Raw genomic sequence first — 26,822 nt, 5'->3', positions numbered from 1 at the left:
TTTTTTAGTGTCAACGAGAGTATTACATATATGATTACTTATAAAACCCTAACTCAAAAGCCCCAAAAATTGTAATAGGACCACGCAACTCTCTAGAAGACATTTCAATATTAGACTCGGGCACAATTTAGTGAACGTGTACTTTTGGAATCTGAACAAAAGAACTCTTGTTGTTAGACACGGGCACGCCTAACAATGAGCTTATAGAAGATTTCTCCTTGGACGTTGATACGTCTTGTTAAAAAATAAAGGATGAAACTTCTAAAATCAAATATCAACTCCAGGAAAGTTGATCTCTGCAAGTTTGATTCGACCCTATCTTAGCACAGTAAAAAGGAATGACAGACTGCAGGAGCAGAAGCATAGAATGTCTACTTAAGTAGAGACGGGAGTAAGGAACAATAAATAAAAAAACATAATATGGCAATTAATATATCATTCAACATTTTTTTTTTACATTATGATACATTTACTCGGCTAGTTTAAAAAAATGATTTAGATGTGTGGTGCAGACTATCTAAATTCTAAAGCTCACAATAATAACCATTGAGGGAAGGTTAACAATAACAGTTTTTTTATAAGCAACTATTGAAGTGACCGCCTATTGCCCAATCCACTTAGGTAAGAACCATCTCTACAGCTTTTGCCAGAGAAGGAAGCTGCAGTGGCCGGCAAGCACTTTGAAGCTAAGCAGGAGTCAGTGGAAATTGAGCAAGATGGCGTTTCCTCTTCAATTAGACCTAGTCAATGAATTCCAAGAATTCCAATAAAATATTGGGAGGCTAATTATGCACGAATAGTCCATCCTCGCTGAGCAAGAGCAGCAATCACTTGACTAGCAGCTTCTGCAGTGTCATTCAGTGGAGGATAATACCAGCTTTCAGTTATCTGTATTTTAAAAACATAAATTAGTAAAAGGCAACATTTAGTGCTCTGGACTGGCTTGGAAGTAGGAAGTAGGAGGCACGTGTGATCTGGCTGTGCCAAGATTAGAAAAACACTGCACAAATAATTCTGATAAGGCCATTCGAAAATTTCTTATAGGCTCTAGCATTTGCTATATGTTACTTTTGAAATTGTAGCATGAAATAACAAACAAATTTATATATCTAGCTTTGCAATCTAATTTTTTTTTTCATTATAACTAGTGCAATTTCCTAACAATAGAATAAGAACAAAGGGGTCATGGTTAGTTCACTGATATCATTTTAAACACACAAAAAAACACAGAACATTCCAGAACATCTGGCAACTTACATTTTCCATCCCAGTGAATGGTCGAGCAACTCCTTGCTTCTGCAAAGAGTTTTGGAAGTCAGCAAACTTCCATGTACACAATTCTGCTCCGATTACATACACAGGCTTCCTGTAGTAAAAGACATGAAGTCAAGACACTGATGCTTTCACTTAAAGCAATGTTTGGATTTTTTTCCTTTTCATTTTGACTTTACTTTTTCATGAGATGCATGCTGATCTTACATACCCAGTACTGCAGGCCTCACTCAACATACTGACTGAATCAGCTGTGATAACAAAGGCATCAGCCCAGGCCAGATGTCCCATATGTGGATTTGGACCTATAAGTAATAAAAATATTTACAGTAAGTAACCTCCATTACCAGAACACTCAAGTTTGAATTTTCTTTTCTATGATTTAAAAATATGACCACTAAGTACCTTCTCCATCCCATATTTGGACCTTTGGATTTGTGGAAAATTCTTTGACCAAAATTTTGGAGATCTGGGGTGAATGCAAATTTGAATATGTTATTAGAGCATACCTATTTTTTTTTTTTATAATAACCTATTTGACATTGTACCCAAAAAATTAGGTTCTTTTAAATTTTTCTTAACTGAAATCCAGACGGCATCATTTATACATGCCCAAGACCAGATCAGATTTCAGTGTTTTACAGACAAATCACCAACCGTGAGCATGTTCATGGTAGAAGCCAACACATAATAGAAGTTATAACTTCATCCAACCTATGGACTGAAAAAGGCAAAAGTAATCTTACAAATTGCATAAATCTTTATACCATGTACCTTCTCAGGAGTTCTTCTAGAGAAAGATATTCTCATTGTACCACAGCTCCATAGAACATTCTGAAGCATAACCACTAAATTCTTTGCCAGATCCACACCATAGGGACAATTGCCTGACCGGAAAAAAAGACTTAACATCAAGATAGAAGGTGAAATACAAGGTGTCACTAGAAACTTCATATTTCACATATAATACATGTATGGTTATATTTCACCGATGTTAATGTGTAAAAACAAAGTTGCAGAAGAAAATATAGGGCATATAAATCTATGAAAATTTTATGTTCAAGTCCCCTTCTTTAAGGTTTCAAACAAATGCGCTTTACATATGACAAATTGACCTACTTTTTGTTAAAATCTCAATAATGCCCTGCACAACACTATATATAGAGCATGCAATCGAATTCCTTTCCTGCAATCAAAGCTTAGGTTATAGAGTCATTTAAAGAAGCCTCCAATTTGCAAGGGATCATCAAATTAAAGATAAGAAAAGAGGACCGTCTAATTTCTAATCACAAACAAATGAAATATGAATGACCAGATTTTTCTAGACATTGACAACACCCTTAACTCAAAAAAGATACAAAAAACAATACTAGGAGACTTATGGGTCGAGCTTGATGAACATTTTCATCCTTTTAAGACAAAGATTACGCAGTCATCAGGCGCATGAGCATATATATACATTAATAGCAACTTCTACATATGTCAAACTACACAAATCATAATGAACATTATAAAACTTCATAAAATACAATAGAAAGAGCATTATAAATCACTTAATGGAAGATAAAATACCTGCAGGTCCCCCGATGTTAACCACAAGCAAGGGCTTTGGCAGTGTAGCTAACTCATTATGCCAAGCAGAAGCAGCAACCCTAAGAGCAGCAGAATCAGCTTGATGAAGTGCTCCCACAGTAAGGACCTGAAATAATATAAAATCAGCGACCTTCAAGATAGACAAAAAGTAGAACATCTCCACTTAAGATATGACAACCAAAATGTTTTTTTTTTTTCTTTCTTAGGCATAAACATCAATAGCCACACACGAAACTACAGTACCTACCACATTGCGACCTGGAGGTTCCCATGGAGTAACCCACCTCCGAAGAAACCAAGGTAATTGCCGTTGGGCGTGAGGAGTCAGGGGATAATAATCATGTCGAGGAGTGATTATAAGATCAAACCTATTCAGGAGGAACCTTGGATGTTGTATCTGAATTGAGTGTGTAATAAGAGAGTTAGACAGCTACAAATATAATGTATTGTATCGTATGTCACTATGCCATCATTCATTATACATTATCCATGCATATATGGAACAGAAAAGAATAAATTAAAAAAGATGCACCAAAGAGAAATATACAATTTCATCACCCTACAGGTGAGTCATTATGAATTCACGAAACCGACATGAATTAAGCTTCTGATCAGAGTTTCTTAAAAACAAGCAACATCCAATATCTTAAGCAATTACTAACGGTTATCCCCAATAATAAATGCAATCAATTATGATGAATGTACTCTGAACAAGGGACATTAATTTCCATGCTTCAATTAAAGGGACAATAAAAAAGATTAAAGTGCAAAGTTTAACCTGAACAAGAAAAACATTGTCTGAAGCTAACCGTTTAATGGAAGTGGCAACATTAATAGTGTCTCGTCCAGACGCAACAACCAACAAAGGACCTTCCCTAGGAATTCCAAAAACAAAGTAATAACACAATTCACTTAAACAATTGATTTATAAAGAAATCCATTTAATCATAACCAAAAAATAACAAACGCAGCATACTTGTAAAATGTTTGACGAGCCATTTTTGCAATGCTGTGAGCATCGGCTTCTAATATACTAGATATACCAACGTTATGATTCAGTGATAGAAATCTTGAATTACCACAAAATTTTCTAATAACGGAGTCTAATTTTTTATGAATTGAAACTGGAAGCCATTTAAACCATCTATTGATTCCTCCTTGTGGCCTCGTCACGCGCTGCAACGAAACCAAGTCACAGAAAATATGATTCAATTGAAATGCTATGTATGATTTGTGAACAGGAAGAAAAAGAAGAAGAAGAAAACAAAGACTTACGTATAAGGAAATGTGATTGGAGAGACCGAGAGCACGAACCAATCCAATGCTCTGATTCTCAGCGCCGGCGAAGCCGTTTCCGATCACAACAACTCGTCGAATTGCACCGTCTAACATCTCAGACATCCTTCGTTTTTTCCATTCCTTTCAAATCTGAAACAAAAATGAAATGAGCGGAAAAGAAAATAGAAATAGTTTTCACTTTTTTCACTCTAAAAAACCCGGTCCAGATCAACCCGGTTCGGCCCAACGTAAACGGTTTTTATTTATTCAAGTTCTAGCGTGCGTTAAAGAGAGAGAGGGAAAATCGTGGTTTTGTGTTGTGAGAGAAAAATGTGGGCAAGCGCAGAAGGTGGTGCTCCGGAGGTTACTCTAGAAACTTCCATGGGTTCATTCACCGTCGAGGTAATTTTTATTTTATTTTACTTTTTAAATTCGTTCGTTCTTAAACCCAGATACAGAATTAGGGTTTTAACAATTTTTTTTTTTTTGGGTTTTTAGTTGTACTACAAGCATGCACCTAGAACTTCTAGGAACTTCATTGAACTATCTCGTAGAGGTTATTACGACAACGTTAAGTTCCACAGAATCATTAAGGTATATTCATCTTCCATATTTTAATTGTTCTTTATTTTGTCTTAAAAATTAGATGGTGTTATTTTTTACATAGGTTTATGTGGTTTGTTGAGTAGGATTTCATAGTACAAGGTGGAGATCCCACTGGGACAGGAAGAGGAGGAGAATCAATTTATGGGTATGCTTTAACTCATCATCATTATGTTAATTATGTTTGTAATGGTGTTATCTTAATATGGGTCTCTTTGGATCTGCTTATTTTCGCTTATCAACTGACATAAACTGTTTGGAGGATACATGTTCATAAAATGTTTGCGGCTTATTTTCATAAGCTCTCCAAGATAGCTTATACAAAAATGATTTGACTTTATTTTATCTTTTGTTATAGAAATAGCTTATATATAAGTGCTTATTTTGATAAGCGCTTATGCTATAAGCTACTAATGAAGTTGTTTATTCAAAGGGGGCCTAGGTTTTTTTGGGTGACTTTATGAGTTATCAATTCAATTTGTCCACTTTGTTGTTTATGACAGTGCTAAATTTGAAGATGAGATTAAACAAGAGTTGAAGCACACTGGAGCTGGTATTTTATCAATGGCTAATGCTGGCCCTAATACTAATGGTAGTCAGTTCTTTATTACTCTCGCACCGTGCCCCTCTCTTGATGGTAATTTATGCACTTCTTCCTACTACTTTGCTTTGGAATTTATTTATACTTGTAGGTTGTTGTTGACTTTTGTTCTGCACTGTGAGGATTTTGAGCTTGCATAGTGAGGATTTTGAGCTTTAAATGCCATATATGTAGCTTATTTAAATGATAAGAGTACACAAATACTGGTTTGTTTTTGGACAATGCACCATGCTTATTGCAAACAAATTTTCTCATTGTAGAGTTGTGACAAGTAAATTGTTTCGTATTTGTATCCTGTTCACATCCTGTTATCCTTTCCTTTTATTTTTATTTTTGTGTATGATATGATATGTTGATCCATATAATCACCAAACCATGTAAAAGAATCCTTTATTTTGCTATTTAATCATTATGTAATGTAATCTGAGGTCACTGATGGCAAACATAATAGATAATCAGGTCCTTATATTAATATGAATGTGGATGATTATCTCGGGTTTTGATTAGAATCTCTCTTGTTGTGTCTGTTCTGTTATTCATTTGTCAAAAGAACTATAATATGCCAAAAGGGATATTAGACAGCTTCATATTATGTTTCTTATATTTTCTCTGTTTTGAGGTAGATAATGCTGCTGCATGCATTGCATTAGTTTCATTGACTAAATTTGTAGGAATGCAAAAAAACAAGGGACTCTTTTCTAAGTGCTGTTTGTGAGTTCTCTAATATAGTCTCCAAAATCAAGGCTAACATAATAAACCTACAATTGTTACTTACTACGGACTTTTAGAGTAGAGTCAAGTATTTTTTTAGCCATAACATTAGTATCAGATGATTCATCATTCTAATTCATATAGTGAAACTTTTGGAATGCTTATTAGTACTCAATTTCTGTTTCAACCAGGAAAACACACAATATTCGGAAGAGTAAGTCGGGGAATGGAAATCATCAAAAGACTTGGCAGTGTCCAAACAGATAACAATGACAGGTATGTCGTATCATTCAATATAAACCATTTACAGATACTATAAACCAACAATCTTGCCTAAAACAGTTTAATGACACTTTGTGATATTGGGGATCATAAAATTGCTAGTATTGGGAATATGATAATGATAATGTTGGGTGTCCTCGAAAATGTTGGTCATCTGAGGAATTGCTTTATGAGCCTCATGCACTGTTACAATATTCAATTACAAGCAAAGTTTTTGGGCAACGAAAGCCTATCTGTCGAGGTCTATTAATTTAAAAATATAGGATCAGAAGGAAGAATGTGCCTTGTGCATATTCGATTTACATTTAAATAAAACAGTTGGATCTAGGTTTAGATATACAGTGGCTAATTGGTTGTGTAGACATCAAATAAATTGACTATCCACACTGAGTAGTTAATTTGGGTAAGAAGGGGAAAACCGAGATTTTGTGTAAAGGTGACAGATTGGATGGAAATGACTAACTTGACTAACTGAGGTAAAGTTAGGGACCAAAATGGAACAAAAAGTAGTTATGAGACCAAAGTGATGCCACAAAATAAGTTAAAAGGACCAAATGTATGATTTGGGCTTTGTTTTTTAACGTGTATATCCTCTTTTAACACTTTACCACCCTTATTATACACTAGTTTTAACTATGGGATTTTATGTTATAAGGGTGTCTTCCATGAAATGGAATTTTATGAAAAACATTATTTGATCATGCTAGGCTAAATCAAGAACTTTCTTTGATCTTCCTTTATGAACTTTTTTTCTTGGTCGATCTTTATGAACAACTCCTTGAAAAAATTGACATATTTGTTCTATTTCTACTTATTCAGGCCCATTCATGATGTGAAGATACTACGGACATCAGTCAAGGATTGAGATGAGTTGTGTGATATGATGTGAAGAAATTGAAGTTTTATTATCAATCGCTGACATAGTTATGACTGGAAAAATGTCATGGCCTATTTGGCTTCATGATTAAGCATAAAAATTGTAATTTTTGGCACTAGATTGGCCACACAATAAAAACTAAAAACCATGTTTATGACCTATCGTTTTGGAACTGTACTTTCAAGTTCCAAATAAATTTATGTCTTTTAGGTGCTGTATTGTGCACAACAATTGTTTACTATAGAATCATGCACCACCACCGATCCAATGGTGCACACTTCACACTGAATAAAATCAGAACCATCCTCTGATGCATGAATCAATATAGGCGATCAAATTGTAATCAGGTTGACATTTTGTTGCATCAACCAACATCTCGAACCACCATGGGCAACCCATTCATAGCTGCATCAAACACATCAGAAAACCATTTTATATGTTTGATTTTCTCTTCATTCAATTTTATTCCTGCAAGGCAACAACATTGCTTGCATAGAAGCTCAAGAATTGGTATAATGTTATCCTATGAAGAAACAAAATAAGTTTGTGTGCAATATAATTAACTGATTTCCTCAACAAAAAAAAAATAGTGACTTGAGTATGACTTGGAAACCGTGGGAGGAGGTAGATAAAATAAACGGGTCTTTGGTAATCTGGAATTCGTCGAGGTAAATTGAGTATGACCAATAATTGTTTCACCCATAAACGAAACTTAGGTTCTTCTAAGCAATTCATCCTTTAGTAGAGCTCGTTAACCACTTGAGTCCAAGAGTTAGAAGTCTTCGATCTTAAGGAAACTCGTCACAAGTTTGTCAGAACCGAACAAGTAGATAACATAATTGCACTACATCAAAAAGATAACATATATAATTATCTAATAATATTTTTATAAGTTTATAAGAACAATTTGTCTTTTAATATTATCGACATGTTTTTTTTGTCAAATCCCTGAAATCAAACTATCTCATAGCTATAAGTTGAACTACACTCTTTTTTTTTTTTTTTCCACTATAAAATCAAACTCAAGTTTTGACACTTAGTTAATACTTAGAGTACAATTTTTTTTTTTTTTTTTTTTTATCCACAAGTCATAGTTCAACTGACAAAATACCGAAATTGTTAGGTTCGAACCCCGGAGTACCTTCAATTATATGTGTAAGTTTATAATGGCTTTGCCATTTCGTCTATCTAAAAAAAAAAAAAGAGTACAATTATTTTTTAAGAAACTTAGAGCACAATTTATATTTTACTTATTGTTTTTTAATTCAAAAAAAATAACTCCATAGTTTTTCTACTTTTTTACTAGAGGAAAGCGGGTTAAAATTGAGAGGAAGCATCAACTGTACAGTTACGATTACTTGCAATCGGAAATCGAAGAGAGAGATAGCTCCCATGGCGATGACAGTACACGGTTGGTACTTTCTATTTCATCTTTCTTCTCAAATCATTCTCTTTTTTCGCGATTCTCGTAATTATTACTTCAATTATGTCATAATAATCTCCATCGCAATTCGCTTATGCTTGTAACAATTAGCAAAATCCATAGTAGTGGTTTTTTCCATTGAAACCATTTAATCTGTTTAGGTCGTAACAAAACTTAGAACTTTTCGCTAATCATGTCAAAGTGTTTGGATCAGGAGTACCTTTTATTACATTTTTTCATTTATAGCTTAAATTTAGGGACAAACCACTAATGCTAAGTTTATTATAAATTCACTTGTATGTTTGGAGATTATACTGCTGTTACTGTGACCAAATTCACTCTGTACATTTTATACTAAGGATTTGTTTTTGCTCATCTTTTGCAATTTTGTTTTTAAACTTTTTCTCAATTTATGTTTTTTTTTAATGTTTTACTGATCCTGTCCTGCATCCAATGCTACAAATCTGCGTTCTGGGGCTGTTCGTGTCTTCTTTACAGTGTAAGTTGAAAATTGAATTTTGAGCTCTGTATCATGATTGATGTTATCTTGCAAAATAAGGCTAATTAACTATTAACCTTTTGTTGGTTGGATGTATAGACTTGCTGGGCTGGCTTTTATGTTTTCATCGAGCATCTTGCTACAGATTCTGGTATGCTCTTAAATACTTGAAATTAACTGAGTAATTTTTGTTTCCTTGCTTTTTTCCTCTTCAGGATCATGTTTCGTCCAAGCTATGTTTGACAAACTTTGAACTTTCAAGTATTATCTTTGTGTTTTATTGGATTATGCTGTTTAGTTTTGATTGCTTTTAAACTAAATCATAACCCTGAAAAGTAGTCTAGGTATCACATAATATTTTGACCACACAAACTGTTCAAATGCTTGTTGAAATATTATAGCCATCAATTGAAACAGTAAATCACACCCTCCTCTTAAAAAAAGATTATTGCTAAGCAATAAATACATGTTTTGTAATCATGCAGGATAGGTGTCAAAACATGCTTAAAAAATAATACAATATGATCTATATGCCCTTAAAAATTATGATCTATATAAAGAAGAAGCAGGAGAAACACGGGATTCAAATTTGGCACACAGAAGTAGGAGAAATAGAGCTTCGATTATGAATGAGAAAAGTCGCAGAAGAGATTCGTTCTTGCGAAAAATAATTAAATAGGTCAAATAAAATAATACAGTATGATCTATATACCCTTAAAAAATAAACAGAACTCTTAAATACGGGATATCTGAGAGATTTTGCAGGTGAACCCTAAAGACAGACACAAGTCTGCGATTGGGCTGCAATTTCGTCATGATACACAGCTGCAACCAGCACACTGTTGATTGTGGCACATAATGCGTCGCAGTGGACCTCGCTGTCGCTACACGACTCCGTGATCGCCCGCAAAAGCGGCGCGATTGACAATATAGATCATTTCTACACCTAATTTTTCGGCATACTCAAATTTAGGTCCCACTAAGCCTGGCCATGAATTGCCCAGGATATTATTGAATGTAAAGAGAATATTAAGAGGAAATATATTCCTGTGCATTCACAGAGCTTGGCTCCTTTAGAGGATAGAAGCACCTTGCCTAGCTTACAACCCTAAAAAATAACAGAATTCCACACAAAAAATGACTACATGCTCCTACCACTATCCCCTTATACGAGCCTTACACATGCAAGACCCATTCCCGATGCTAACTAACTTGGGACTATTTCCTTCCTACCTCTACGATGAACTTGCTATACCTTAGGGCTTACGTAGGCATGATTGAGCTGAACCACCTTGTGTCCTGTTTCCTCACCTGGGCCCTCAAACTCCATGTACCCCACAATGTTCCTTCTGTGGATGGTAGACCCCTCAAACTCCAAGATCACTGTCTGTTTTTTTAATCGTAGATGGTGGACTTTGGTGATTACCCAAAAATAGGACATATAGATATTGCTAGCTTTGTGGCCTATGGCAGATAGAATATAAACATTTTACACTCGCATGCCAAAGATATTGCAGAATAGAAATTACAAAAGAAAAAGCCAACTCACGTCATAACTATTAACAAGTCTCACATCACAACCATCAGGTTCGAGCCTTCAAAGTTCAAATAATAAAACTAACATAAAATAAATGCTAGAACATGCTGCTAGAATTGTTGGTGAATTAGAGGGAGAAACAGTCTCTAACAGACACCTAATAGTTACAGTAATCTATCGACTAGCAAAGATGTGTTAATGCGACAGCTTGATCTGTCTGAGCTATATATTTTGAGCGGGTGGAGTTTATTTTTTAGCTGTGATTTCTCAAACTTGACGGTCTCAGGTCAGACCCAAAACTCATTGGGAGAGGATAGGGTAGAACTTTGACTCAAACTTGGATTGAACAGGGAAAAAGAAGCAAGACATGTTCAAATAGGGTTTTACATTTTTGGCTCTTTTTATATGACATGGTTGATACATGATCTATTTGAAATATTGAATTTGGAATGATATAGTGGCACATATGAATCTTCTTTGTTTATTATAAAAATACATTCACTTTCAAGTGTTAAAGTGTATTCCATTTGCTTTCTTTTTTATATGGCAGGCATGTGCAATATACAACAATTGGTGGCCCATGTTATCAGGTGAGTTAGTCTTTTATGCTCAAACCGGAAGTCCTGTTTTTAGTTGGAAAATTTTAATAGTCGGAACATTGTACATGCAGCTCTGATGTATGTGCTGGTACCTATGCCTTGCTTATTCTTTGGAGGTGGGTCCACTCAATTTCTAATCAGTCGTGATGGTGGGGGGTAAGTGTCTCTTGCTTACAGTTCTCTGGTTTTTTATAAAATTGTTTTTAACGTATTAAACTTTTATCTGCTATTCTACTTTATGCAACTGATTTTCCCTGATTTATATGACATTTTCAATTCAATATGAGTGCACGGACAAATTTTTGAAGTTATTTATTATTCAACACGGTAAATATAATATATGGTATTATGCTGCAGTTGGATGGATGCTGCAAAGTTTTTGACTGGAGCATCATCTATGGGGAGCATAGCCATTCCTATAATCCTTAGGCATGCACACATGATTGAGACCGGAGCAATGCTCATTGAGCTTGTATCGTTCTTCATATTTATATGTACTGTTATGTGTTTCCACCAAGCGAGCCTTGACGATGATTGGTAATAACAAATTCCATTGTTATTATGTCCTGCTAGTCATTAGGGATTGTTAACATAAAAAAGAAAACAAGGTACCGAGACTTAATACAGCCATGAAAACTGTATCGTTCTTCGTATTTATATGTTCTGTAATGAATAGCAATAGCAATTAGCAACTTATATGACTTCCTTTGGTTTACCTTTGTTTGTAGGGTGTGTAAGTAAAAACGTCATTTATGTATATCTTTTCTCGCCAAGGTGTGTGGAAAAATAAATAGCATTTCAATATTTTTTTTTGATAACATTTTGATAGCAGTTCATGATTTACTTATAAGATCGTTTGAACTAATTTTAATACTCCCTCTGTCTCACATTAAGTGTTCATTTTTGAGATTTACAGGATTTTTAAAAAAATGATTAATTGATTTTAATGGTAAAATATGTTTCATTTACTAGTACTAAAATACATTATTTATGAACTGTAGTTAGTGAAGTAGTTAGAAGGTTGAATTAGAATAATAAGGTTATGTTAGGAGTAACAAATAATAAATATTGTATTAGTATTATCAAAAGGACAAATATTTTGAGACACTAAATAAAAAAATGATTTTAGATTTGACAATGTTATAATTGATTTTGAGATAAGAGAAAAATTTGATTAATTTTACATGTAAAATTAAATTTAGATAAGAGTGTGTCGTCTATTTGGGTCCCACAAGTAATAAGATTTAATGGATTAGTCTTTGCACTTACGCGTGTGGATGATAAGGCACAAATTAACATTTTCCTTTATGGAAATAAGACATTTTAAGAAGTTTAATTTTAAGATATTTAATTCAAATTTAGACGGTTATAAGATGATAATTAGTTTTGTTAAAAAAAAAAGATGATAATTAGTTCACTTTAACTGATAAAAGTTTTCCCTTTATCCCTTTTTTAAAACCCAATTATAAATTTCTGTAAAAAAGAAAACCCAATTATTTATAAATGTTATTAATTTTATGTGTATCTATTTTTATTTTTTTTTAAGGAATGTGTATTTAATAATACTAATGTAAGTGCTTAATTATGCCATGAATGTTTTTGTTTACGAAAAAATACGTCATTTCCATGAATGTTGCAAACTTGTTTTATGTGTACTTAATCTTTTCGTTTGACTAGGGCAACGATGTCTTGTCTATTGATCTAGTGCTGTCAAAATCAACACTAATTGGAGTCGTACGTGCATGAGTTACGGAGAAATTTCACAGCATAATTAATTATATTAAAAAGGAAAATGTAAGTTTAGGGGATCGGTTTCCACGTTGGGTTGGGGCATAGATTCTTTTTCTTTTAATTGTATTAGAATTAGAATGGAAATTTTGTTTAGTGAGTTTCATAGACTTCTCTTTTATGATATTTTGTAGGCTTCATGCCTAAAGATGTTAAGCTAGTTTCTCAATTTTCTGATGGATTTTTAGGCTCTTTTGTACAAAAAGAAAATAGACAAATAATAACATATAGATTAAGGAATTTAATATAGAAATGTTGTGTTTGTTTTTTTAGAAGTTTAAAAATTGTCATTTCCACTGCAAGGCTACTATTATAGGTTTTTTTTACATAATTATTGTCCTTAGAACACTTGATATAATTATACATAAATGATAAACAAACACATATATTTTGACACAAATACGACATCAATGGCATTTTTGTAATTCTAATTGAAGTGCAAGGACAAATTCGTAATTCTGCCATGCCAGTCTCACTCTTCTCTCTTCTCTCCCCCATCGTTATGTGCTCTCGTTCCCTAAATTCTCTCTCTGATCTAGTTGTGGTGAAGGCGGAGGAGAAGAGAGCTCTGATTTGTGGCGGTGATGGAAGGGGTTGATGTAGGAGGCAGCGGCGGCGAACCAGCTCGCGGGTGCTGGTAGCCTGAGAGTACCTAAGAAGAAGGAGGAGTTGGTTTCCGGTGCGAACACAGTCGACGGTGGTGGTAGAGAGAGATGGTGGTGGTGTGGACGGTGATGACAATGGTGGCAATGGGTGATAAATCGATCTGAGAAGAAGGTTGATTGGCGGCGGTGGTGGTGGTGTGAATACAGGTCTGAGGAGAAAAATGGTTGTTTTTGTCGGAGGATGGTGGGGAACGGAGATCGGCGAAGAAACTGAGATGGTGAAACGGCGACGGTCGCCGGTGGTCAATGGTCGGAAAGAAGAGCGGTGTTGATTGGAGGGTGGAGATGGGAGAGAAAAGAAACAGTAGGGGAGCAGAACAGAGAAAAGAGAAAGAAAAAAAAAATAAAAAAAAAATACGTATTTTATACTGTGGTGTCTATATTATGTCTAACATTTTGTGTTCATTTATCATTGCTGATAATTATAATAGTGTGAATTGTCCATTTGCTCATGCACTTGTTATATCAGTTTCCACACCAATTCTAACTAACGAGTCAAGTGATGATTGCAACATGTTCTGATAACGACCAACAAATAGAATATCCGATGTAATTTTTTTCATTTTTGAAAGAGAATATATAGCCGATGTGTATGATATAGCATATAGTCAAATTGTTCAAGTCTCATAGTCAGTCGTTAATTTGTCGGTATTTTCTCTATTGCTTCCAAGAATCAACTAAGCTAGCATACTACATGATTACTTACTACGTGTTACTCTTGCAGTGTGGGGCATGGGTTGTTTGGTCTTTATTGGAAGGTTTCATATACGACATGAACATGTATTTATACTAAATTGTGTTGATCATTATCCTACATGTCGGTTTTTAAGGGTTGAATTAGATACTTAATCCAGCTTTTTTATTAGCTGCATTTTTCCCCCTTAAATAGTATTGAGAAAAACTCAAATTTTATATTAAAATTTGTTTTTTTTTTATTAATTTTTTGAAAATAAATAAAATCTGGAAGAGAAAAAGATTTTATATATGACAATTCATGGCTTGCAATAGTTAGACTTATGACCAATTTAAATTTACTTATTTAAACTGTGTTTATTGGTATAAATATTTGTGAGATTGTTTAAAAGAACTTATAAAATAATTTATGACATATTCATAAATCATTTATAACTAGCTCCATGAGATAGCCTATGAAAATAGTTTATATATGGTTGCAATTTAATTTTATCTTTTATCATAGATATAACTATCATGATTAACACTTATAAAAAAAACTTATATTATAAAGAGTAAATTTGCTAACAACTGTACTGAAGACATTGTTTAAGAATATCTATTGAGTCTTGTTAACGAGTGCTCCATGACACTCTTTGAGGATTCCAAAAGAAAAAATATTTTAAAATAAATTTTTATCTTAAAAATACAAATAAAATATATGTCAAAGTCATAATTACAATGTCACTAACGTATTTGTTTAGTATTTTCCTTAAACTATTTATCGAAGGTCCCATAAACAAAGTCAGTAATACTGAGTAGAGATCCTCTCCATTTTTAAAAAGAAACGAGTATCTCCATTATTATAGTTTTGATGTATAAATTAAATATCTAATTAATATCATCAATTCTAGAAATAAATGCATTCTATAAATATCATTTCCTGACACTACCGTTTATTTTAAGTAACGGAGATGATCTCATCTTTGGGGTGTCATTTAATTTGGAAAAGCACACTTTTTTTCCATCATGGGAAACTCTGATTTTTACCTACAACTGCCTGTTTATCACCTGCTGTGATTTAAATTTTTTATTAATAAAAACATATTATAATGGGCAAATATTGAGAAAGTACTTTTCTGAATCACCTCACTGACATAAAATCGCTACACTCTCTTCTTCTCGTTGCCTCATCTTTCTTCTTGTTCCTTTTCTTTCTTCCTCCACCAACGATGGGAATTCATAAAAAGAAATAAATAAGACAACTCTTATCGGCGGCTTCACAGATAGGTGCATGGTTGTCGGATCTGAAACCAGTTTAGGCCTCATCCGAATCCAGATTAGGTTTTTTTTTTTTTTTTTTGAAAAAAGATTGTTGTTGTTTAATGCACATTGAAATTTGGGATTTTTGATTAAAAACAGGGTGATGAATAAGATGAGGAATTAATGGATTTTTTTTCAACGTTAATGGTGTTAATTTGGCTTTTGATGGTGAATGGTGTTAATTTGTTTAAAGTGAATTTAAAATAAATAGTTTGTCAAAAAAAAAAAAACAGCGCTAAGACAAATAATACAAGCGTTGGTCATTTTTCACTTAAACAAAATGTTAATCTCCATAAAAAAAGTGTTAATTATTTTTGTACCCATCTTTAAAAACATAATAATTGATTTATAGAAAAACAATTTTTTAGAGGAATTTATAGATAAATAATTAATAAGTGAAGGGGGCTTAAATTTCTTTTTTTTAGTTATTGCAGAGTCTCAAGATATAATTTTAGCTCTTATTTAATTTTGTTTAGTTTAGAACAGTACGGATTATTGGGTTATATATTAGAATCTGATAACATGTTATATTTATCACTGACCCAACTAAAGGAGCGTTATACATATTGGCCTTTTGTATTAAGTTTGGAAATGTCTTGGCCTTTCACCTCACGTGGAAATGTTTTATTTGATGTTAAATTTCTATTTTCAACACAGGGCAACAAAAAAGTCCATATATATATATATATATATATATATATATATATATATATATATATATATATATATATATATACGATATTCATTCATTCAAATTGATAGAGTACATCGATACAATACAAGTCTAAATTCGCTAAAAACAAAAAGGATGAATCTGTGAACAAACTCACAACATCCATGTTAATAGCATAAAACGGCAAATTACATATGCCTACAAATATGACTAATATGACTATATTCATGTCTCCGGATCTGCAACGTTGACGACGCCAAAATCATTGTCATTGATCGGATCTGTACTTGCTCAAAGCTAATATTTCAACCTGAATTAAATAAACACCGCACTAAGACGGAAAATAAAAAACACACCGCACAAAGACGGGAAATCAAAACAAACAGAGTCGTTCAGAGCGAAATCACAAAAACAAACGAAAGAAAACAGAGAATATGTGAAATCACTTATTCAATTAGGATAGAAGGAAAAACAATTCAAATGAGTGATTTTTGAGTCAAAATTGATCCTAAATCACCCCTCTGAAAAGAAGAAGAAGAAGAAGAAAAAAAAAAAGTGACGACTAGGGTTTGAGAATGAGAGAAGAGAGAGAGGAAGAAGGGGTATATATATATATTGTGTTATTATAAAATTAAGTGTGTTGAGTTATTGCATTGCATTTTATCAATTGCGTAGTCTACATTACTCTATTTCGGCAGTTTCATGCCCTCAATACGGTCATGTATAAAATAAATTAGTAGTATTATACTTAGCTATCAAAAATGTTAGTTTGTCAAAAAAAAGAAAAGAAGGTCTAACACAAATAAAAATGAACATGCAAATAGGGCAAGTCTCGTTCACAAAAAAAAAAATGTATATAGGGCAAGTCAAATACGCGTACTAAAGACTTGAAGTCTAGTGGTCTTTCAGCTCTTATATACTTTTGTTTTGTAGTCGTGCGACTGTTGCACCATTTTTGTAAAGAATACTTCCTCCGTCTTTAAATATAAGTAAAATTGACTTTTTAAGTTCATTCTTTTAATAATGTATGTCTTTTTAGATTCATTAAAGAAATGAACCTAAAAAGTCAATTTTACTTATATTTAAAGACGGAGAGAGTAGTTCTTAAGGTCCTAGAGTTTTTTGGTAGCACACGACTCCAATGAAAATTAACTTTAGAGGACGTCAGCCGACAAAAACAAATTATTACAAAATATAAATGGAGATCGGTCAAATCTAATGTCAACATAATTCGTATTGGCTTCCTAAAAAAATAAATAATAATTGGTATTGGTTAGTTTACCTAGATTATCAACCGGTGTTTCTCATAGTTGATCTATTATTTGCTATCATCTCAGTTTTTCTTATGATATAATAGTTATGATCGATTGGTAGTGTAAAATTTCTTTACATTTTTTTTTAATCACATTTGTGATGTATATAGATAAGTAGGATGGCAAGCACATAAAAAACAACCCACACCAAAAAAAAAAAAAAAAAAGGAAAAAACAATACAAACAAATCAATCAGGCGCAAAAATACAAACAAACGTAACTAGACAAACCAACAACTGCAACTATCTAGGCAAGCATAGTTAAGGTTCTACGACATACTTATAGCGAAGAACATGACATACCATGAGACTTCTAAATATAACATTATTCCTAGACTTCTAAATACCTTACACCACTACATGTCAAACCAATGCATGCCTTGTTTTAACTCAAGAACCAGATCCAAATGAGGTGAAGACCAAAAACAACTAAAGCAGACCTGGAGACATAACTAAATGTAACACAAATCACCTAAAAATATCATACCACACACACAAAGGACAGACTCACAAGTAATAAAGAGACGACACATAAACTCTTGCATTAAACGACAAAAAAACACCTTATTTCTCGAAAATCACCATGTGATGCAGGAGGTTTGCCCGAACATGTGCTCTATCTAAATGCAATTGCCATGAAAAAACAATGACTTTAGAAGGTGATGGACTCGTCCAAACATTAGCTAGGGCTTGAATTTTTTCATTAGTGAACCCCCCGATCAGGGGAGCTTGCAACAAAAGAGCAGTAAGCATAGCTAAATGTGAATTGTCCATTGGTACCATGGCACCCAAGACTAGCCATCATATCCACCACAAACCGTAGCCATCAAACGAACTGTAAATCCTCAACAAACTTTGTTACTAAACTAAAAGCAGCATCATTGTAACATCAAAGGTTTTAAAACTGGAAATTTTAAATAAAAGTCTTTCATGGAATAAAATAATTGTAAACCTAAGTCTTAAAATTATTATATGACTCAAATAGAATTTGGCATCCTTTTTACAAAATTGCGAGTAAGGTTAAAATTTCAACTCAGGATCCTAAACCTAGACTCTTGTGATCCGGCTCCGATTGACTCCAAAATGGCTTATACCTGAAAAAGATTCAACAGAGTGGGATGAGATACTACGATCTCAATGAGTTCCAAACCGGGATAAACATAGAATGCAAAGTTGAATTCAATTGCTAGATTATACTTAATGAGTACAATACTTTACTTTAATAATAATATAATGTACATTATCGCTTAGCAACAAATAATGTATACTAGCATTACATGCCTTCCTTCATATACTTTAATATGACTAGACTATAATGAGCACAACTGCGTCTAACCAATCACTCAGACGTGGGTAATCTTAAGTGATCGATTCTTCCAATGTAGTCTGCTATAAAATAGCCTTTGTAAGTGGCACCCCACTTACCTACATACATTGGATCTGACACCTAAGGGTTTCCTCTCTGCTCGGTCGGAGGAAAGATCCTTAGCTTACTAATCTGTCCCACATTAACTAAACACTACCTAGTTGCACAAATTGCAACTAGAAATCTTAATAACTATCTTTTACTTCTACTAGTAATTAGTAATAATAATATCTAGTGGCACTACCTTATACCAGGTTCACGCTGTATACTTTTGCAATTGCCAATTCTCATTCCAATGTTAAAAACATCAAGCATAGTGTAAAAGAGGCATATCCATTGCATGTTCTATCCTATTTTCAATACAATCTGTTGCATGAAAGTATATTTGAAGCACTTTAATTTATACCAGACTTCATTCTTATTCACTTTAATTCATATAGAAAATAATATGATATGTCCAAATGGAGTTATGACCTTAAAGTACAATCTTAACCTGCAAGGACTAAAATCTTTCTTTAAATTTAATTAATCATGCACTTCTCAATGTGTAAATATCAGCTCAAAAGCATTCAAATACATCAAAGGAGACCAAATAATTAAATTAAACTCAAACCTCCAAAGCTATAATGAATCATAGATAAATAGAGATATTTACTCAAAGTCATATGCAACAACTTCAACTTACTAATACTAACTAACATGCATGCTTCATGAATTTATTGATTAACTTCAAAATACCCAAATTCAAACCCTTAATCCCAAAATAATGAGGAATGAGGGAAGGGAACCTACCTTGATTCTAAGGATGAAAGTTGGTTCTTCAAGCTCCCAATGTTCCTTCTTTACTCTATTTCCTCCCAAATCCTAGATCTTCTCCAAAGCTCTACCTTTTTCCCCAAATCTTCAAAGAACCCTAACCTTAATACCCTTTCTCCTTGGTTGATTTACTCTCAAATCACTGTCAATAAGCTTATTTAATTGTCTAATGGGTTAAGATTTACAATTTATCAAATGCATGTGTGAGTTTCTTGAAAGAATATTGATGAATAAGCTATGGTGGTGATATTTGAGGGTTTGGCCGAGAGAGAACATGAACAGGAGGAGGGCAGAGGAAATTCACAATCTGATTTTTTTTTTTTTTCTTCTTTTAATCATATAAATATGTAGGTGGGAAAAAATACCCCCTCTCTATAGGTTCAATTGGACCACAATTAGTCTTCTATGTTTGGGATATGAAATAAATCATATTTTTAAACCACAAATCTATAACATGAATATACTAACCACGACCTTAAATTTGTAAATTTATTTTCAATCATTATTGATAAAATAAATATTTGCAAGAATTACGAGACATTACAAAAAACAAGTTATTTAGAGAGCTGAGTACAAATTGGTTTGCGAAGAAACCTCAGTTACTTGTGTCACAATTTATTTGCGGGAGTTTCTAGTAAGAAATAAATTAAAACGTTTGTCCAAAATATATGTACAACTCTTTGGTACAACTTTCATGATAACTTTGATTTTCTCTTTTTTGATTGGTCAAAAATAATAGAGAGAGAAAAATGAAGAAAGAGAATAAAAAGATAATGTGAGTATGTAAGAGAAAGTTGTCAAAAAGTTGTTAGAAAATAGTTGTACAAATATCATTTTTCAAACATAAATAGCTACGTAATCATTATCAATTCCAGTCGATTCCACTACTTGTATTCGCAACACATACATAGTATATGTTTGCATTGACTAAACTAATTTACAGAGATTTTGACCTCCACAAATTGATTCGTAAGGACACCTAAGTTACCCTTGTCACAATTTATTTTCAGGGGTTTCTACCAATAAATAATCAAAACATTCAAGACATTAATAATTCCAACCGATCAACTTGAATCACTTAATTGTACTTGTATCCGTAACAGATCATATATGTTTGGACAGACTATGAGTTTGACAATATCACGTTGATACTGTGGTTTTTTAGAAGCTCTAAGTGTAATTTTTATCAAAATCGAATTGGATATTTGTCGTCATTGTGATAATCCCCACCACAAATTTAATCTTGCACGTAGTCTAATTTTCTCCTATATCATGGCTCCGACCCTAAGAACCAATCCACTTGCTCCCAATCCAACAAAGCATCGTAATCAGCAATATCCATTTGGCTAGCTTCTCCAACCTCTTGTGAGGGTTGTTGAACATGGTCTATAGAGGAAGAGCTCTCTGGTGAGTTTGTTGCACTAATTATGTCCATCGAGATTTGAACATCATGTTCGCAACTTGAATCTTTCTGGTGCTCTTGAGCATTTTGAACATGGGTTGTAACCCTCCTTGGTGGTGGTCGTCTATCAAATGCCCTTAAGCACTTTGATTTCTTGTACACTCGGCATAAACTGAATTCTTGCCTTAACTGCAACCAAGAAAATAATCAATATCACATTTCTTTTAATAGCAAGTATCAATCAAAAGGTTAATTAGCTAGCTAGGTTCTCATTTGACCTGTAAAATTATTATATTCTTTCAAAACAAAACAAAAAAGCGAAATTATGATATGTACGTACCTTAGGAGCTGCTTTGTTTGAAGAAGATGCTTCATCTATTTGAATGGCCTTATACTCGTTCATTTTCCAATCAGTTTTCTTTCCATTTGGAGCTCTTCCACTATAGAAAACCATAGTCCTTTTCACTCCAATGATGCGATTATCTGAAGAATAAACATGATTAGGAGATCCAGTGGCTTTCCAGTAGCCAGTGTCGGTGAGACGCTTTGGTCTTCCTCCTCTCACTTCACTTTCTTGCCTTGGAATGAAAAAGAACCATTGTTCCGTGTCTCTCATACTAGCCTCTCCTGAAATTTCTGAAAACCAATAATTTTGTAAGAAAAAAAAAAACCAATTGTTTAATTTACAATATAGCAATATATGGATTTTGTCGGGACAAATAAATTATAAATTATGCTTTCACAATGATATAGAATTTTTACATGCAATGATGCAAAATGAAGATCCTTTTTTATTCAAAATACTTAAATAGTTTTTTTATTCAAAATATTGATAAACAATAATACCTTTTTTTTTTTTTAGTTATGATAAACAATTATACCTAGTAATATCTTATTGTAACTAAACATGAAATAAAAGTATTATGATAATGTCTCTATCATCAATTCTAGCTCATTTAGATTCATAAATAAAAAGAAGAATGAAAAACAATAACTTTGCCAAGTCATGGAAAGATTTATACGTGGGAGTTGTGATGGATTGTAATCGTATATATTAACGACTGGTATAACAGTACGAATCGTGTATTCTTTCTCTCCTTCAAGCATTTTGTGAAGATAGAACGAAATAAGTTCTTCTTCTGTAGGGTAGAAACGATAACCTGGTGGCATATTGTCCATCCTTTTTCTTTTTTAATAAGTTATTGGGGCAGTGTTTGATTCTCATGCCCTAGTTAGAACTAGAATTTATAGGGACAAGTCAAGAGACTCAGAGTCAAGACTTAGTACCATAAATGGGGGAATCAATTGGAAAGTTAGGCAAGGTCGCTAAAAAAAGTGATATATACGAGTGAAATGGGAAAAAAATTGCATGAGAGAATCGTTATTCGTGTTATGGTTTACCAGGAAATTTCCACAACACGCGTTTCAAATGTCGTTGTCACGTTTATATTCTATGTCCGTACAATGTCTTTCTTAAACAAATATTATATGAGTTCTTTCCCGACCTCTTTCCCCCACCGCGTGGTCTCGGTTTAATCTCATAATTTTCCAAATAGTAAAAGAGTTTTCTTCTTTATGAAAGTTGGTGACTGGAGGAGTGTTCCATTGGTGTTGAAAGTGATGGTAGGACCAAGAGTTTTTAAGGTAGAAAGAGTGGATTTGGCTCCTCTAAAATCAAGGGTTGTTTTTTTAACAATTTGTGATTTGTTTAATATTTACCATTGGTTTGGTATTGGTAGTCAATGGTTAATATTAATCATTTTAGACTCTATAATGAATTGTTCACTTTAGAAGAGTCGGATCCATAAAGATTATATGTACCTTCAGCTTTTGTTGAAAAAGTTATTTATACGACATTGGAGGGTTAAGATGGAGTCGTTACAAACGACACCTTTCAATGGCTTGTTTCGATAGCTATTGAACAAACATTCAATCCATTGAGCTACTATAGATTGCAAAAATTCTAAGTCAGATGAATTTGTTCAAAAGACGGGTGCTCCGGAAGTGGATCATAAGTTTGCAAGAGATTGGGTCTTGGGTCAGTTTGTACGCTTACCATGTCCTTTTAGGACACAAATTAGCAAGACCTGGAGTAATATACTTGGAATTTATATGTTTTAAACCTCAAGTTTGTCGCACAACCTTACGAGGTCTTGTCCGCATGAGTGTAAGTTCTTCAGTTTTGTCCTTTATAAAATGTGTCAAGTTTGGTCAATGAGTATAGGTGTTGCTTATTAACGACATTTAATCTCGGTTCTGAAACAAGTCGGATTTTTAGATATGCCGAACAATTAAGATTAATTTTAAAATTAATAATTAAGATTTTAAAAAATGTCATTTACTAAGAGTCTTTTTGTTACAACTTATTTTTTCAAAAGAATAATTTTTTAAATAAAATGATGACAGTTGAAAGTTTTAGCCTATTTGTTACAACTTTAAAAAAAAAAATATATTGATCTAAAAATTTCTTCAAATAAGAAGTTGTTTTTAAGAGCTTCTCTTAAAAGACAATTTTTGAAAAGAAAGATTTTCATTTTAACATACAACATGGAAAAATCCCTAAACTATTGAGTACCAATTTTTTTTTTATAATACATAACAAACGGGTCCTAAATAATGTCGTTAAAAAAAGCTTCTTTGAAAAAAATAATGTTTTTAAATATAAACTTCAATCATTGATATCATATGGTTTGGGTAGAAATAAAGTTGTATCCCTTAAATAAATTATCTAGTCATGAAAATATATAGTTAGGAGGATATACACCTCACAAAAAGTGGTTAGTCAGGTTCGCTTGCATAGATAGGTCATCATCAAAATCTATAAATATATCTATTTTTATTCATTGTTTACAAATTTAAATATATTTTTATTAATAACTTTTAAGTTAGATAATAATCAGTGGTGAACTTTGTTGCGAGTTCAATCCCAAAGCAATGTTGGTTTTCTTTTTCTTTATTTTCCTATTGCAATAATAACAAAGTAAGACATTATTATAGGTATTGGCATCGATTGAAAAGATATATGTTGGAGATGTCTCGTAGCATTTAGAATTGTAAAGAAAGGAGGCCAAGACTATAATGTGAGTTTTAGTTCTTTTTTCGAACTTCATTAGTCATAAACACATTAAGTTTGTATTTGAATTTTTTTCTCTTTTCTTATGTGTTGGGTATATTTGAGTATTGGCTTTATTGTTGCTAAAACAAATACCCATGTTTGTAATGTTGGATATAAGTTGCCAACATGTTTTAAGCATTTCTGTAAGATGTTGAATACGATGTTCCAACGTCCTGGCACGGTTCAGTGTGTCTGCTTTCATGCCTATTTGTACGCGCGTCTTTTCTTATTAAGGAAACCTCGTTTTCATATCTTGGTGGCCAAGCAACGCGCATATCTATATAGAATCAGTTGTTTTATTATTCCTAAAAGATTGGTAATATTTTAGGAATTATTTGGATATGTTTGGAAATTCCTAAAGATGTTCCTACTTTTTAGGACTTTCCTTTTTGGTATTGATTCATGTTTGTAGATCTGCAATTTATTCTGAAGTTCAACAAGACTATTTGACCCGTATTGCTTCAGTATATAAACAAGATTTCAAGACCTAATTTGTCACCGAAGTCGTCAAACTAAAAAGGTTTAGTTTTTAGGGTTTTGAGTCTTTGTGTGTTCTACTCTTGTATCGTGTTGATGCAAGTTTAATCCTATTTTATTGTGAGCCTTTCTTGTATCATCTTGATACATGTTAAGGACTGTTTGTTGAGTTGTAAACTCGTGTACACTACACCAAAGTCGTGTACACTTTCACCGTTTGTTTGTGTTTAGGTCTGATAGATCACAGGGGCTGTGATTGACCCTAGGATAGTGAGATGAGATCTCAGATCTAGGAGTTCCTAGGTTGAAATCAATATGGGTAGGTCCTAGGTCTTTAGTGTAAACAAGGAGTTTGCTGAGAGCTATAGAATAAGGACTACACTAGTGGATTTCCTTCCTTGCTTGGTAGCCTCCAGAGTAGGTATGTTTGTCACCGAACTTGGTTAACAAACTTGATGTGCCTTTTACTTTCTTGTCTTTTATTTCGTTTCGTTTATGTTTACTGCTAGCACGATGTTGGAACATTAAACGGAACATCTGCTGTTTGTGCATATGAAATTGAAACATCACATAGAACAGCTTCTAACTAACGCACTAAAATTCAACATTTGTTATATTTGTCTTGTTCTGTCTGTTTTCTGCCAGCTCGATGTTAAAACATCTTACTCGACATTATGTTCGTATCTGATGTTGAAACATCGTATAAAACATCTGAAAGCTAGCCTGCCAGAGTATCATTATGCTTTTGTCACACAAGCAGGTAAAGCCTCGTGTGGGTTCCTGCCTGCACAAACTTTTTCGAACTTCATTAGTCATAAACACATTAAGCTTGTATTTAAATTTTTTTTCTCTTTTCTTATGCTTTTGTCACAGAGGCAGGTAGAGCTTCGTGTGGGTTCCTGTCTGCACAAACTTTTGAGAAAAAAAATTATTCTAATATTTAGCTCATTTAAAGTCAAGTTTTCGCTACCATATAATCAAATCTCACTAGTTCTCTTGGCACCAATCTCATATCTCTGGTATAGTATTAGGGTTTTTAGTATCGGGGCAACCTCAAACATGTAAAAATGTGTGTAGCAAATTTTTCAAAGCAAAGAAAATAGATATCGTGGCCAAGTTAATTAAACCGTCGATTAAGCTCAAGCAACAAACTTCTGAGAAAAAAATAATTTGTTAGTAAACGAGGAGGAGAAATTGTGAAAAATGGAGTTAAATCTTACTAACATTTTTAGCGGTTGCTCTAAAAAAAACATTTTTAGAAGTTTGCATGGGCAAGGTATCTTCTCCCTGCTTCTTTCACTAATGTCTTAATACTGTCACTATGTAGCATTATGTTAAACTAACAATTTGGAAAGAAAAATTTGGAAAGACCGCTTATGATCTCTGTTTGGTGCCGAATGTCCAGATACCTCACAAGTTCAAGATCCCAGATTTTGAGAAGTATAAAGGGAACTCCTGCCCCGAGGAACATTTGAAAATGTATGTAAGAAGGATGTATGCATATGCTCGAGACGATCAGGTCCTCATTTGCTACTTTCAAGAAAGTCTGGCTGGTCCCGCCTCAAAATGGTACACGAATCTAGAGAAAACGAGAATCCAAACTTTTCGTGATCTATGTGAAGCTTTTGTGGAGCAATACAGTTATAACATGGATATGGCGCCGGACCGAAGTGATCTTCAGGCTATGACTCAAGAGAGCAAGGAAACGTTCAAGGAGTATGTCCAGCGATGGAGGGATACCGCTGCCCAAGTCAGCCCGCGTGTAGAAGAGAAAGAAATGACCAAGCTCTTCTTAAAAACTCTCAATCAGTTCTACTACAAGAAGATGGTCGGAAGCACGCCCAAGAACTTTGCTGAGATGGTTGGTATGGGTGTACAATTGGAAGAAGGAGTCCGAGAAGGACGATTGGTCAACAATACCCAAGAAATTGCCGACTA

General features: G+C 33.4%; 4 protein-coding genes and 1 long non-coding RNA gene across 7 annotated transcripts; 2 read left to right on the top strand and 3 right to left on the bottom strand.

Annotated features, from left to right (window-relative positions):
* Positions 1 to 405: 405 nt before the first annotated feature.
* LOC25499411 (mitochondrial fission protein ELM1) lies at positions 406 to 4,300 on the bottom strand. 2 transcript variants are annotated; one of them, XM_013594673.3, is made up of 10 exons: positions 4,141 to 4,300; positions 3,842 to 4,041; positions 3,644 to 3,740; positions 3,113 to 3,262; positions 2,845 to 2,971; positions 2,047 to 2,159; positions 1,678 to 1,741; positions 1,484 to 1,577; positions 1,258 to 1,366; positions 406 to 888 (listed from the first exon to the last, which is right to left on the bottom strand). In XM_013594673.3, the coding sequence occupies exons 1-10, from the start codon at positions 4,264 to 4,266 to the stop codon at positions 787 to 789; spliced, it is 1,182 nt and encodes a 393-aa protein (XP_013450127.1). In that variant the 5' UTR covers positions 4,267 to 4,300; the 3' UTR covers positions 406 to 786. The 2 variants fall into 2 exon arrangements, with proteins under 2 accessions (XP_013450127.1, XP_024626443.1); XM_024770675.2 differs by lacking the exon at positions 406 to 888 and having other exon boundaries at positions 1,452 to 1,577.
* A 106-nt stretch (positions 4,301 to 4,406) lies between these two features.
* LOC25499410 (peptidyl-prolyl cis-trans isomerase CYP18-2) lies at positions 4,407 to 7,448 on the top strand. Its single transcript, XM_013594672.3, has 6 exons — positions 4,407 to 4,545; positions 4,642 to 4,737; positions 4,833 to 4,894; positions 5,250 to 5,383; positions 6,250 to 6,334; positions 7,160 to 7,448. Exons 1-6 carry the CDS (start codon positions 4,474 to 4,476, stop codon positions 7,203 to 7,205), a joined length of 495 nt encoding a protein of 164 aa, XP_013450126.1. The 5' UTR covers positions 4,407 to 4,473; the 3' UTR covers positions 7,206 to 7,448.
* A 1,047-nt stretch (positions 7,449 to 8,495) lies between these two features.
* LOC25499408 (vacuolar protein sorting-associated protein 55 homolog) lies at positions 8,496 to 12,093 on the top strand. Of its 2 annotated transcripts, none has more exons than XM_013594670.3 (5): positions 8,496 to 8,628; positions 9,239 to 9,290; positions 11,227 to 11,266; positions 11,347 to 11,431; positions 11,633 to 12,093. In XM_013594670.3, the coding sequence occupies exons 2-5, from the start codon at positions 9,258 to 9,260 to the stop codon at positions 11,814 to 11,816; spliced, it is 342 nt and encodes a 113-aa protein (XP_013450124.2). In that variant the 5' UTR covers positions 8,496 to 8,628; positions 9,239 to 9,257; the 3' UTR covers positions 11,817 to 12,093. The 2 variants fall into 2 exon arrangements, with proteins under 2 accessions (XP_013450124.2, XP_024626444.1); XM_024770676.2 differs by lacking the exon at positions 8,496 to 8,628 and adding an exon at positions 8,654 to 9,139.
* A 6,556-nt stretch (positions 12,094 to 18,649) lies between these two features.
* Positions 18,650 to 20,231, bottom strand: LOC120576867 (uncharacterized). Its single transcript, XR_005642947.1, has 2 exons — positions 19,867 to 20,231; positions 18,650 to 18,802 (listed from the first exon to the last, which is right to left on the bottom strand). It is a non-coding gene; the product is annotated as an uncharacterized lncRNA (long non-coding RNA).
* Positions 20,232 to 20,711: 480 nt separating this feature from the next.
* On the bottom strand, positions 20,712 to 22,585 carry LOC25499406 (NAC domain-containing protein 90). The gene is made up of 3 exons (XM_013594668.3): positions 22,315 to 22,585; positions 21,633 to 21,928; positions 20,712 to 21,481 (listed from the first exon to the last, which is right to left on the bottom strand). Exons 1-3 carry the CDS (start codon positions 22,469 to 22,471, stop codon positions 21,161 to 21,163), a joined length of 774 nt encoding a protein of 257 aa, XP_013450122.1. The 5' UTR covers positions 22,472 to 22,585; the 3' UTR covers positions 20,712 to 21,160.
* Between the last annotated feature and the right edge of the window lie 4,237 nt (positions 22,586 to 26,822).

Source organism: Medicago truncatula, chromosome 7 (assembly GCF_003473485.1).
Source record: "Medicago truncatula cultivar Jemalong A17 chromosome 7, MtrunA17r5.0-ANR, whole genome shotgun sequence".
Taxonomy (NCBI): Eukaryota; Viridiplantae; Streptophyta; class Magnoliopsida; order Fabales; family Fabaceae; genus Medicago; species Medicago truncatula.
This window is presented reverse-complemented; position numbering and strand designations above follow the sequence as displayed.